Genomic DNA, 12820 nt, shown 5'->3' with positions numbered 1-12820 from the left:
AAGGGATTTGCAACATAGCAGGAGTTTTTTGAAACACCATAGGGTCTAGACTTTGCACCCTTTCTCCGTGCTAAACCTTTAGTAGATTTAAGAATTAATTTTGTTTCTCAAGGTTTTATAGCCCTACCCATCACATCACATTGACTGTCCCTTAGCAATTAAATACCAATGTTATAAGAAATTAAATATCAGCTGAATTTTATTTTTCTAAAATTTCCTCCAACCCAATTTTTCCCATTCTTTGTTTCTACAGAATCACAAAGAGACAACTAGAGTTATTTAGACAAGCTATATCTTGTTGTGTCAAAGGCAACATGGAAAACAAGTCCAATACAGAATGGAAACATTTACCTTCACACCTCTTTTTCTGATTATACTGTCTCTTTACTCTGTCTTTCAGGGCTGCTTTCCCTTCAACAGCACTCTCAAAATTTGCATTAGCTGCTAGTTCCAAGATTATAAATCAGCTGCATGCTTCCCTACTGCAAAGCTCCTACTGTTGAGGCTGTTCATTCAGCAATTCTTTACAAGGAGAAGTTGATGTAATCCTTTCTTTCTGTTTTTGACAATCCCCCTAGAAAGAAATTACACTAGTAAATGGTCTATCTGAAGAGCACAGGTTATTAGTTAGTGGAATGGATGTTCCATACTGAGGGAAATGTGAGGAATATATCTGAAAATAATTCTTAACAAAGGCAATATATGACAGTGCAAATGCTAGATATGTGTAAATTGTCCTACAAAAGCCATATAGTTTCCTTTTTCATAATTTTTTTCTTTGTTTGTTACATATGTTGGGGGAAGCTGCTTGACTCAAGAATTCCTTTGCGTTTAATAACATAATATTTACTCTGTTTCCTTCAGGTCTTCAGGTCATCCTTCCTGAGTATCTGCAAGAACATTTTGTCCAGGCAGCTCTGAGCTATATTGCCTGCAATTCAGAGGGGGAGTTCATCTGCAAGGACAATGATTGTTGGTGTCAGTGTGGTCCTAAATTCCCAGAGTGCAACTGTCCCTACATGGACATTCAAGCCATGGAAGAAAATCTGCTCCGCATAAGTGAGACTTGGAATGCATACAACAGTGAATTTGAAGAATCTGGTGAGATGTTTTATAAAATTTTTGTCTGCTTGGCTGTATCTTACAAAAAGTATTTCTACAACAGACTCCATCTGATATCTCCAGAATGGTTCATACACCTGAAACTAAACATCCTGGATGTTTAATGCATCTTGGATCTGAGTCTTAATTATTATAACATTCTGATAGGAAGTGTTGCCCTCACCTTGTGATGATCAGCAGTCTGTGTAATTACATTAAGATTTAGGCAGCTGGGTTTGAGTATTCATCTGCTATACTTTGTGGAGTCCATGGCTGTGAGGACTTGGTCCCTGTTGGAGCAAGAAGTGTATTGGAGGAGGCAGAAAGCAGAACAAATGAGGAACAAAGTCAGGTTATACATTTTATATGGGTATTCTGCATTTTTGTTCTGTAATGCAGCTGAAACAGCTGCTTCATTTCACATCCATTTTTCAGTGTTGGGTCAAAGTTTCTCCTGTACTTCCCCTTTATCCTGTCCCTCCAGTGATACCATGGAGCTGACATGGAGAGCATAGCCAGCCCTTGATTTACCAAGTAGTTAATAGTTCATCCCATCATAGTTGGCAACTTGCTTCTTTGTATGATTTGTGTTTAAACTGGACCTATCCATGTTGTGTCTACAATATGTTTGTGCCACATTGGTTTTCTTTAAAGCATCGAGGTTTGTTTCATACATCATTTCCCCTGTCCTGATCATCAGAACTCCCAGTCCCATAGAGAATGGGAACCACAGGTAGACTCAGCTTCTGAACAACTGTTTTCACAACTCACACAGCAATATTAGTAACAGCTGTCTAGCCAGATGGTGGGAAAAGTAAGGCGAGCTCAGCAGACCTAGGAAAAATCACCGAGGGAAAAAAAAAAATGAGGGAGATAAGGAAGAAGCAGAAAAAAGCAAAAATCACAGTTTTTAATGAGTTGTGTTGGAGAAAGAGAACAAGTCAGTAGAAGAGAGGGGGAAGAAGAATATTCAGTGGTCATGGGAGAGAAGATGAAATATCAGTACAATACTTAACTGTGAACAGTACATTGTACACATTCATTTTTTATATTTGTTGTTTTATTGTTAAAGACTGATTTCTCAGTTCAAGGTTGAGAATTTCAAAAGACCCTATATCATTGAAAATGTCAGTTGTTGTAACTTTTAGTGAGACCTGATGCCTAAATCTGAATCTGTTTGGAATATCTCAGGCCCTTTTCCCACCCCCAGTCTCACTCTTAGCATGAGGACACCGGCACTTATAATATTTCTCCTTGGAGGATCACAGACTTCTCTGATTATAAAAGCATTTGAATGCTTTTGAATTTATGTTTCTTTTTTTGTGTACGTAAAAATGCGTTTTCCCAATGACTGTTTTGACACCTTTAAGCATTTATGGAGTCATGCTATCATTTACTACTTTGCAAACTTGGTCAAGCATATTAACTCTACAGAAAGGCACAGTTTTGTTTACCTTATTTTGTCCTATTTGAAAGGGATGCGATACTGTCCAGTGCCTGAAGAATGTCATTTGATGGCACCTACTTAACAGTAATTTTAGTTAAGCTGAAAGGGCACATTTATCTGAATCTGTGGAGGATTCTTATAGCAAGCTGTATAGGGGCATCAAATTACTTACAAGTTTGAATAGTTGTCAGCTACATGTATAGTCCTATGTTCAGGATTGAGACATGAATGTCAGGGGAAAAATGGGTAAGAGTTAAATTCTGTGCTTTTAAAAAAGAGTCTTTAGCTATGCTGTATGAATCACTAAAATGGCAACTTCACATATATCTGTCAGTTAGGTAATTGCTAGTAGGTGTGGTTACTAAAAAGTGTGAAATACAGATTATTAACATCATTAAGACATATACCATACCCACTCTCTAGCCCTTGAATTATTTAAATCATTTCTAAACTAATAAATATACAAAGCATGACTTCCACATCTCATAGGTAGCTTAGAAAATCTCTGCTTTTAACTTATAAGCTGTTTTGCATAAAGATGTTCATGGAAAGATGAGATAGGTAACCTCGTATGTGCATGGGTCTGTACTTTGTTGAAAAAAGTCAGCATGTGAACTTTTGATAGATAGCTTAGTCATTGCTCATTCAACCTTCCTATATAAATCATATATTACCATCTGAACAGCTCTTCCAGTACTGTCACACATGGTCTGTAAGAATTTTTAGCCACAGTGATTACTGAGACATATTATGAAAAATGTAGAGCTTGTGCAGCATTTATACTATGAAAAACGCTATTAACAAATATCAGCATGATCTGATTCATGTTAATAGCATGTTCTGAGAAAAAAAGTGCCCTTTATTAAACAAAACTAATGTTTTAAATAATAGATATTTTATAACTTTGATGTGGGATATATATCCTTCAGTCTTTGTCTAAATCAGTGGAAGTCAGCTTTTGAGCTAAGAGTATGTTGTTTTATTTTAATCAATTTATAATAAAAATAAATTAGCTAGAAAAGAGTAGGGTGAAAGAAGGCCAGATTATTTATTAATTTAGATTCTGAGTAGACAAGGGGCAGGATAATCCAGAGCACTAACTACTGGCCCATATAGTCTACTACTTACTGCAGATGAATGAATGAATGAATTAATTAATTAATTAATTAATTCCATTTTTTTATATTATGAACTCCAGATTCAAGTAAAGTTAAATACAAGTGTATTGATTTTCTAACTTTTCTGCCTTCCAAACTCTTCTTTACCTTACATATAATAAAATAGTCCTCTGAATCCAGAAACAAATTTTGTCCCCTAATATAGACCTGTAAATCTTACTGGGTTCACTTGAGGTCATGCACATTATCTGTAGACAGAATTTAGTCTAAAGAGGAAGAATTAAATAATCTATTTAAGATGATTTGTTTACTGTCGGTGTTATCTCTTCTTCTGTCTGTTCAAGATAAAACAACAGAGAAATAGATTTTTTTAAAGAAAAAAATGGCAGTTCTTCAGTGCCTAACTCCCATTTGAAATCAATGGGTAGCTAAATTTAGTTTGTGTCTTTGAAACTCTCCATTTGAATTTCCAGCAATAAAGAAAAGAAAAAAAAAGCAACAAGACTGTTTTCTCTACAGCCTACTGCTCTGTTCCAAATTAGGCAGATTACATTATTGTTTTACCTTTTAAATCATGAGATGCGGAAGAAAAATGTGTGTACCTAGTTAAAAGTCAAAGGTCCTGAACACTACAATTACAGCTGCAAAAAGGTCATAATTTAGTATGACCACGCTATGCATACATGTCCAACTGCAATGAATAATCACGTTAGACAAATGTAATGTGGGGTGAATTGAAAGCATGTACCACATCAGGAACCTCATGAAGTTCAACAAGGAGAATTCCAAAGTCCTGCACCTGGGGAGTCCTGCACCAGGCACCAGGATGTGCTGGGGGCCACCCAGCTGGAAAGCAGCTTGGCAGAAAAGGACCTGGGGGTCCTGGTGGATACCAAGTTGACCGTGAGCCAGCAATGTGCCCTTGCAGCAAAGAAGGCTGATGGTATCCTGGGCTACATTAAGAGGAGTGTTGCCAGCAGGTTGAGTGAGAGGATCCATCCCCTCTCCTCAGCACTGGTGAGGCCATACCTGGTTTACTATATCCAGGTCTGGGCTCCTCAGTACAAGAGAGACATGGACATATTGGAGAGACTCCTCAAAGATGATGAAGGGTCTGGAGCATCTCTCTTATGAGGAAAGGCTGAGAGACATAGGACTGTTCAGTCTGGAGAAGAGAAGGCTCAGGGGGGATCCTACCAATGTGGATAAATACCTGCAGGAAGGGTGTGAAGAAGACGGAGCCAAGCTCTTTTCAGTGGTGCCCAGTGACAGGACCAGAGGCAGTGGGCACAAACTGAAACACAGGAAGCTCTATCTGAACATCAGGAAACACTTTTTCACTGTAAGGGTGACTGAGCACTGGCACAGGTTGCCCAGGGAGGTTGTAGAGTCTTCCTCCTTGGAGATATTCAAAAGCTGAGTGGCCATGGTCCTGGGCAACTGGGTCTAGGTGGCCCTGATTGAGCAGGGGTTTGGACTAGAGGTCCTTTCCCACCTCAACCATTCTGTTACTCTGTGATCAAAGAATTTTCCTGGTTTTCCCATAGGAGGACTCTGGTCTGCAATTTGAGATTGCTCGTAGTGACAATTCTCTTTTGAGCAATTATGATTATTATAGATTAGATGACCAAACATATTCAGAATGTGTCCTTCATCGTTATGTGCAGATTTTGTTTCACTCAGGCTCTTCTGGCATCTTTTAACTACTTGAATCTCATTTTGGAGGACATGTTATGTTTGGAGGACATAACATGCAGTATGTTATTTACCTGTCAGTAAATCTGGCTGCCTTTCTCATCTCTCTAGCTGCCCTCCAGCAATACATACTTGATCACTATTAGCTCAATGAGCTTCATATCACCTCTTAATATCAGGGTATGTACTAAGTTCTCAAAGAAATTACAAGAGCTACTTTAAATTGTTTACTCTTGAACCATCTGCTTATTCTTGATTGTATCTTGCCTCCAGACTCAGCTACTACCCTTGCAAATGAGCAGCTGTTTCCTTATCAAAAATCCATACTAAAGCTGTTCAACCTTTATTAACAAATTTCATTAGTTTCTTGAGGCCTTTGGCTGAATTAATGTGTAAGCAAAGTTCTCTCTGAGAACATAATTTCAAGAAACTGTGTTCTTATCATCTAACACATGGCCTAAAAATATCACCTCTAATGGAATCAAGCAGTGTTTCATTTACCCTTTCTTAATGTGCATGAAACTAGCCTTTCACAGGAATTTGTAGCCTAAAAGGACAACTAGATAATCTAGTTGACCTGCTGTTATCACAAGCCACTAAGTTTCACTGAGATTCCAGAATATGGAGTCCACCTATGTTAGTTAGATTAAAGCACTGAAATCTTCACTAGTATGCCTGTAGCCCACCCCAACTTTTCCATGTGTTGTTCTTTTCATATTGCCAATTTTCCTGTACCCCTTCTGCACCTAATACTAAGAGCATGTACTTGTCCAGCTCTTCCTCCTACCTCATCCTCTCAGTAAACTTTATCTTTCCATTTCAGGAAAAGCTTTGGCCTAAGCACTCAAGTGCTAATTAGTTTCACACAGTAAGGAGTGTCAAAAGATTCCTTGAAAAAATTCTGAAATTTTTGAAGTATGGAGGACTTTCACAGCTTATGGTTACAGCAATGTTGAAGATGGTGTTAGTGAATATGTTGTCTTGTTACACATCGCTGATTTTGGAAGTTTTTTGGACTCTCTTGGCAAGACAATGTACAAAGAAGCAAATTCTAACATGCAACTCTGTCAACAACTGACTGGCAATTTACAGAGATTATGACCCACTGCTCTAAAACACATGAAAGGCATGCAGACCCATAAAAAAATCCACAGGCTCTGGATTCTGACAGCAAGGATAAGAATATGATCATGCATTACCTGTACCATAATCCTGGTGTGGCTGGCTGCTGAGTACCTTTGGAAATCTGGCCACTCCTTTTAAACAATTTGAATGACAACAATTTTCTTTTAAGGTCGTCTGCTCACTGACATCTAAAAGATATTTATAGCAATCCATGTTGTAACTTAATTTCATTTTTCTAAATTAAAAAGGCTATTAAAATAAATACGGACATGGATGATAGGGTTGCTCAAACAATAGAAGATGGCAAAAGTGCATTTTCATAATTTCTTTTTTTACCACTAGCATTTATGAGACCTCCTGGAAACATGAAAGTAAAATCTTCCATCCAAGGATTTATTTTCACATAGTTCACATGCAAGGCAGCTTGCTGCCTTGTCACATTTTTTCCAAGTGCTGAGCAGTTGATTTTTTTTTTTTTCCCTTGAAGACAACAAAATCTCTTTTGGAATATTTCCTTGAAAGGCATGGGATAAGGAGATGTGTAACAAATATTATGAGATATATATTCAAAGTAGTGTTGAAATTGAAAACTCATTCTTTCAAATATTTAGTTTAAATTCAAAATACTCTGTAAGGAAATCGCACGCCTACAACAAATTAGGCAGAAATTTTACTGTCACAGTTGCACTTAAAGGTGATTCAGTGAAGCATTGAAATACGTGCTTATTTTAATCATTTGTAGTCCATTAACTTCATAGGTTTTACTTGTGTACTTAAATGTTCAGCATTACCTTAAATAGATCATAGCCAGAGCCATCTAGGACCTTGAAGAACTTGGCCCACTGAACACAAAAACTGTTTATGCTGCCAGACATGTGGCTTCACAGGCGTAATTAAACATCAAAGGTCATCCTGTAAATATTTTGAAATGTATCCTTCTACAGCTTTAAAAGACAAACTTCTCTTCTCAAAATGTGGAGTTTGATTTTTTTCAGTAAATTCTGTACCTGCTTTATAGAGATATTTCAAAAGGTAAATTTCAGTATCACAGAAGGTACAACTGGTATAAGTACAGCCAAAGTAAACTGATATTAACTTTCACATTAATATTTGCTGAAACTATTTTTCATTGTGCATCCATCCTCCATCATGGCTTTGATTGCAAAGTACTAGCTGAAGTGAATTGCTGTTGCAAGCTATTTCTTCTTAAATCCCTGGATTAACTGAATTTGGACTTCACGTCTAATGCATTTCATAATTCCCTAATAACTCCAGGATGTCTTGCTATTGAGCATTGGTTATCTTTTACATGTACTAACTCAAAATTACCTGAAAAAATCCAGAGTTTTGAAAGGTTCACCTAAAAATTAGATCTAAATCATCAGTTAATGTATAGCACTACATAGAAAGTTACCAAAATTTTCTTGTTTGCCTCAGCATAGATTGCTTTTGAGACTTTAAGAATCCTGCTTCCTCAGTTCAATTATATTTTTCCATTTCTTTGAAACAATTGAATTAACGATGTTCCCAAAATCCCTTGTATAAAAGAATTCGATTTAAAGGGTTGAAGAAAGCAGATTCTAATAGAAGAGATGATAAGCATATTACTGAACTAAATATCAGTAATACTGAAGATGAGGAGGTTCAGTCATCCCATTCTTTTTTGAGGGTAGCATTTGCATCTCGTATAATTACTTTTATGTAAAATCTACAGAAAGTAATAGAACAGATCATCACCATTCCATAATCTTCAGTGAGATTTAGAGAATTATGCATTTAATAGTGTCATGAATTTATATCTCCATCTTCAAAATTGCAAAATGTCATAGTAATGGAAAACCACCATATTTTGATGATACACTTTCAGAACTGTCTCACTTCTCCTTCACTTTGTATTTTCCCATATGAAATATGAGTATACTGTAAAATGCCAGCTTTGAAACAAGAAAGGCTCTTTCCACTAAGCACAGCTACTTCCCAGATCTGCAAATCTGTTTTATTAAAACCAAGCACAACAAAAGCCCAAAGCTGGTCTTGGAAAAAGTGAAGAATTAGTGTTCTCTCACTCTTGAAGTTAACCTAGACCTTAATCAATTGAAACTCATATGCAAACCTGACCCATATTTTTACTATTGAATACTACTAAAAGACAGAATATGTTTCAATTCACACTTTGCATTTTGGGATTGGTGGTGGTCTTACTGTATAGACATCTGAGTCATCTGGGTCACAACTTCTCAAAAGATTGACCAATCATTTGTGGTCACACTACACGTCTTTATAAAATAGCACTGTGTGCTGACTTCATGCTTCAAAACTGTTCTACTGTTTCTTGTAAAGGTTGAAGATCCCTATTTTCACAGTGAAGGTGGTTTCCAATACCCAGGCTGCAAACTGTGGTAAAATACAGTAAAATCAAGACTGGAAATTACAATTGGCACTGACGTGGAAGCGCGGAAGCTCAGGGGAGAATTCTTTACACCCTCTGCTAGCCTTATGAATTTGCTACAGATGGGCAGCATTTCCTTTATGATTATTGAGGCTGTAAAGAAGCTGTAAAGGAGGAATTCTAAGATTGTTCCAAAGTCAGAGACTGGGTATGACAGTCACACAGTCAGTCAATACATACATCCATAGCAAGTGATCATATTTGATCACAAAATCTACACAAATCTCTTAGTATTTCTCAGGAAAGAGAATTTTACAGTCATTATTCTTGCTCGTAGAGACTCTTAGATGCTGAGCACATAGTAATACATCTGGTGAGTTTTTTTCTTTCAGTCAGTTTGAGTAGCAATTAAAAAATAGCAGACCTAGCCAGAGTAATCAGACTTATTTAATTTGTTAAAAAAAAAATTATGCTTAAATAAAGCAGACACAAAACCAGACAGTTAAAATGTAAAGTTAAATCTTTAACTTAGATTTAAATAGATTAAATTTAAAGTTAAAACAAAAATAAATTAAATAATGTAAATAAATTTAAATATTGTCCAGTGCTGAAGACAGAAATCTTAGACGTCTGGTTGACAGAATGCATTATGATGAAAACCAATGACAAATCCAAATCTTCAAGATCAAATGTGAATCACAGCATAAAGACACAGGAAACCTGGGGGAAAGAAGTTTGCATCATCAGATAAGTACTAGCTTTTTTCATCATTTCATACACTGTTGTCAGCTGAAGTTCTGCAATCATCTTAATTATGAATTATATTAATATCTCCCAACAGTGCATTAAAGAATGCAACTGGTGTCCCTCATGTGGTTCATTCTTCCTCCTCCTCTCCATCAGACACACATTTTAAAATATTGCTGTGATTATAGTGTGTCAGGTTCTTTCTGATGGCTGACTCCAGCAAAACTACAGCAAGTCTGCATTTAGTCTGTGATGTTTAACTTTAACAATCCCTCTAGTCAGAAAAATCTAATATAACTTTGTTTGCCATCCCAATAAGTCACAGATTTTTGCTATTCCTCTGGCACAAATTCTTTCTAAAAACTGCTTTAGCAAAAGTGGGTACCATGGGATTCCTTTTTATTGCCTCTCATAATCTTCAAATCAAAGTCACCTAGCTGACAAGTAACAAGGTAACTTTTCCCAGCTGCTGAGCCTGCAGATTGACTACATCATGTAGACATTAACCTGGGTTCTAGCCTTCTCCCTCATTATCAGCAGAAATGACAACCCTAAGATCTAAACAATGCCCTCAATAACTCTTGTGTAAACTACAGTGATGTTGTTTTAAAAATTTTCAGACTGGCTTTTAATCACTAGGTAAAAGTTATCTTGGTGTTTATAGGGTTCCCTATGATCCTTCTAGTACAGGAGAAAATAAAAAAAAAAAAAAGAAAAGATAAAAAACTAAAAAAAAGAGAAACTGCATTCTAAAACAAACATATTAAAATATAGTTAGTGTACCAAATGTCTCATTTACACCTTTTCTAAATTACTAAAAGTGAGTAAAAGGGCAGAAGATAACTGCAGGTTTAATTTTGAAGTGTCAGGTTTAATTTTGAAGTGTCAGATTAAACATAGATGTTGCTATACGTACATTGTGATCGGAAGAAACTTCTTGAAATTATAATGGAAGAAAAGTGCCAAGACTGACTTTCAGACTTTATGTTGAGATTCCAGGCCTTAAGTAACATTGCAAGATGACTAAGTTTGATTCGGCATCACAGACAGACTGTAAATTTAGAGTCCCAAACAGTCATTTACAGTGAAAACAGTTTCCACTAGAAGTTCTTTCTTACTACAGTCCAGTGACATATTACTGCTTTTCCAGTTAGTGTTTCAATTCAAATGCATGTAGCATAAGCTTAAAAATGAAATCTGGAACTAAAACTGAATACTGGAGGGAGGATTTCTTCAATTTATAAAATCAATAATTTTAACTTTGCCCTCTCATAACCTTTGTTTTCATTGATTCAGAAGGATGAGAAAACGTAGCCATCAAAGGGCCCTTGCAAGCTCATTGTACATGGTATGCACAAGGTGTAATTGCACAGGTTATTCAGGTAGCACAGTCTGTCTCTCTGTTGACCAGAATAGACTGATTGCGATGCAAGGTGAGTCTCATTTGAAATCTTAATGGAAAGACTCCTTGTGAGAACTCACTGGCAGTTGAAGGTGCTCTTTAATAACTGAGAATAAAGACTTCAATCAATATGGTTCAAACTATTTGCCCCTGAGCAGTAGAGTAGTGGCTTTCTTTAAAACAGTGCTTACAGCTTCAGGCTCAAGGCCAAGAAAACTTAGCCTCCTGAGTTCTTAATATGATTATTGTTTTCTCTATTATCTTGCAAAGGTGTTAATTTGCCTCCTAGTAATTAACTTCCCTATGTGGTTGTCAGGAAGATTAATCAATAACATGAACAGATACACGGACTGTCATTCCTTCCGTGACCAATACTCCCCTCCCCACCTCTCCCACCCCTGTGGAGGTGTCACTGTTTTAATAAAATGAACAGGTGGGATGTGCATAATTTCTTCAGAGACTCAGTGTCTAACTTGTTCATCCCCTACTCCAAAAATTAAGGTACAGCCAATCAGGTCCCGTCAATATAATTGCCCCTGTTCCAAAACTAAAAGCATTATATGACTCCTGCTAAAGCAGCACCTGGCAAATCAACTTACTAAAGTTTTACACGGCATTGCATTCTCTTTAAACATTGTGATGACATTGTAATAAGAGGAGGAGCAGAAGGCTTGATCTAATATAATCCTACTTATGTCCATCATGTACAGGACATAATGTAATTCCCTTCAAAGCTAGTGACAAAACCCCTCATTCTTGTTGGAATTCCAATCTGCCTTGGCAGCTTTGGACTTTCTTTATTAAGAGGGATGTCACTCTGTAACCTCTCTTTTCTTCTAGGGCAGTGTTGTCTGTTCTGATTCATAGCTTCTTAAATCTTCTCTTGTAACAACTTAACACTGGTTATTTACTTCAATGTGTTTTCCAAGAATGCTTTTCAGTTTCACTCATTCTCTTCCCTGAACTATCCTTCTGTGATACATTACGTGTTTATTTACCTTACCCAGTTTTCAAACTGCAGGAGTTACCAGCATGACCAAGAACAAGTAAGGTAACTTTTGGGGTGACAGATTATGTCTAAACCTAAGAATAAAAACTATGTCCTTCGCATTATGTGCATTTATGGTGCTATAAAAGGTAATAATAACTAGTACTATATAGAAATTGGAACATCCATGCTGCAGGAATACTTGTAAACCATGTTGAAATGATCAAAGTATTTACAAAAAAAATCCAAAATAACCCATAGATAAATTTTGGAGAAATTTTTCTTGAAAGCTTACAATGAATCCCAAGGGACATTCATTTGAAAGGTAGTGATACAAACATTTTTAAGAGAGTAATGAACCAAAATCACACCCTAAAGAAAAACTGACAGAATGAAGGGAATGTCCTTTAAATGTTAGGATTTACAGAGGCAGCTGTTGGAGTCTGGCTTTTTGGTTTCTGAAAAGTGAACTTGCTGTCAAGGTCATATTTAGATGGAGAATGAGAAACGAGTCAATTCTTGATTATAGGAAATGTGAGTCCTTTCAGCTCACAGCAGAGTCTAGGGAAGGCTATTATCTCCTGCCTAGTAAAACTTCAGAATTAATCCATGATTTGCAGGATGATATTCTATCTTTACTACCACTTTTGACTCTGCAATTTTTTCCTCTTTATCTGGGCACCAAGAGAGTCCCAAGGCTTGTGAGGGGCATATATGTGGTTTCCTGTTCCTATAACAGGTTGACATTACTTTCATTAACTATATATATAAAACATACGTATATATACATGCCTATATATATAAACAT

At 36.5% G+C, this 12820-nt stretch overlaps 1 protein-coding gene across 2 annotated transcripts in view; it reads left to right on the top strand.

Annotated features, from left to right (window-relative positions):
* Window positions 1-12820, top strand: part of BRINP3 (BMP/retinoic acid inducible neural specific 3) — a 224657-nt gene that overhangs the window by 158162 nt on the left and 53675 nt on the right. For both annotated transcript variants that reach the window (XM_072867509.1, XM_072867510.1), the window contains one exon: window positions 865-1101. In XM_072867509.1, the coding sequence (XP_072723610.1) occupies window positions 865-1101 (237 nt within the window). The remainder of the gene's footprint in view (window positions 1-864; window positions 1102-12820) is intronic.

This window comes from Ciconia boyciana, chromosome 7, assembly GCF_034638445.1.
Source record: "Ciconia boyciana chromosome 7, ASM3463844v1, whole genome shotgun sequence".
Taxonomy (NCBI): domain Eukaryota; kingdom Metazoa; phylum Chordata; class Aves; order Ciconiiformes; family Ciconiidae; genus Ciconia; species Ciconia boyciana.
Note: the sequence above shows the minus strand (reverse complement) of the source record. Positions and strands in the feature narration are given on the sequence as shown.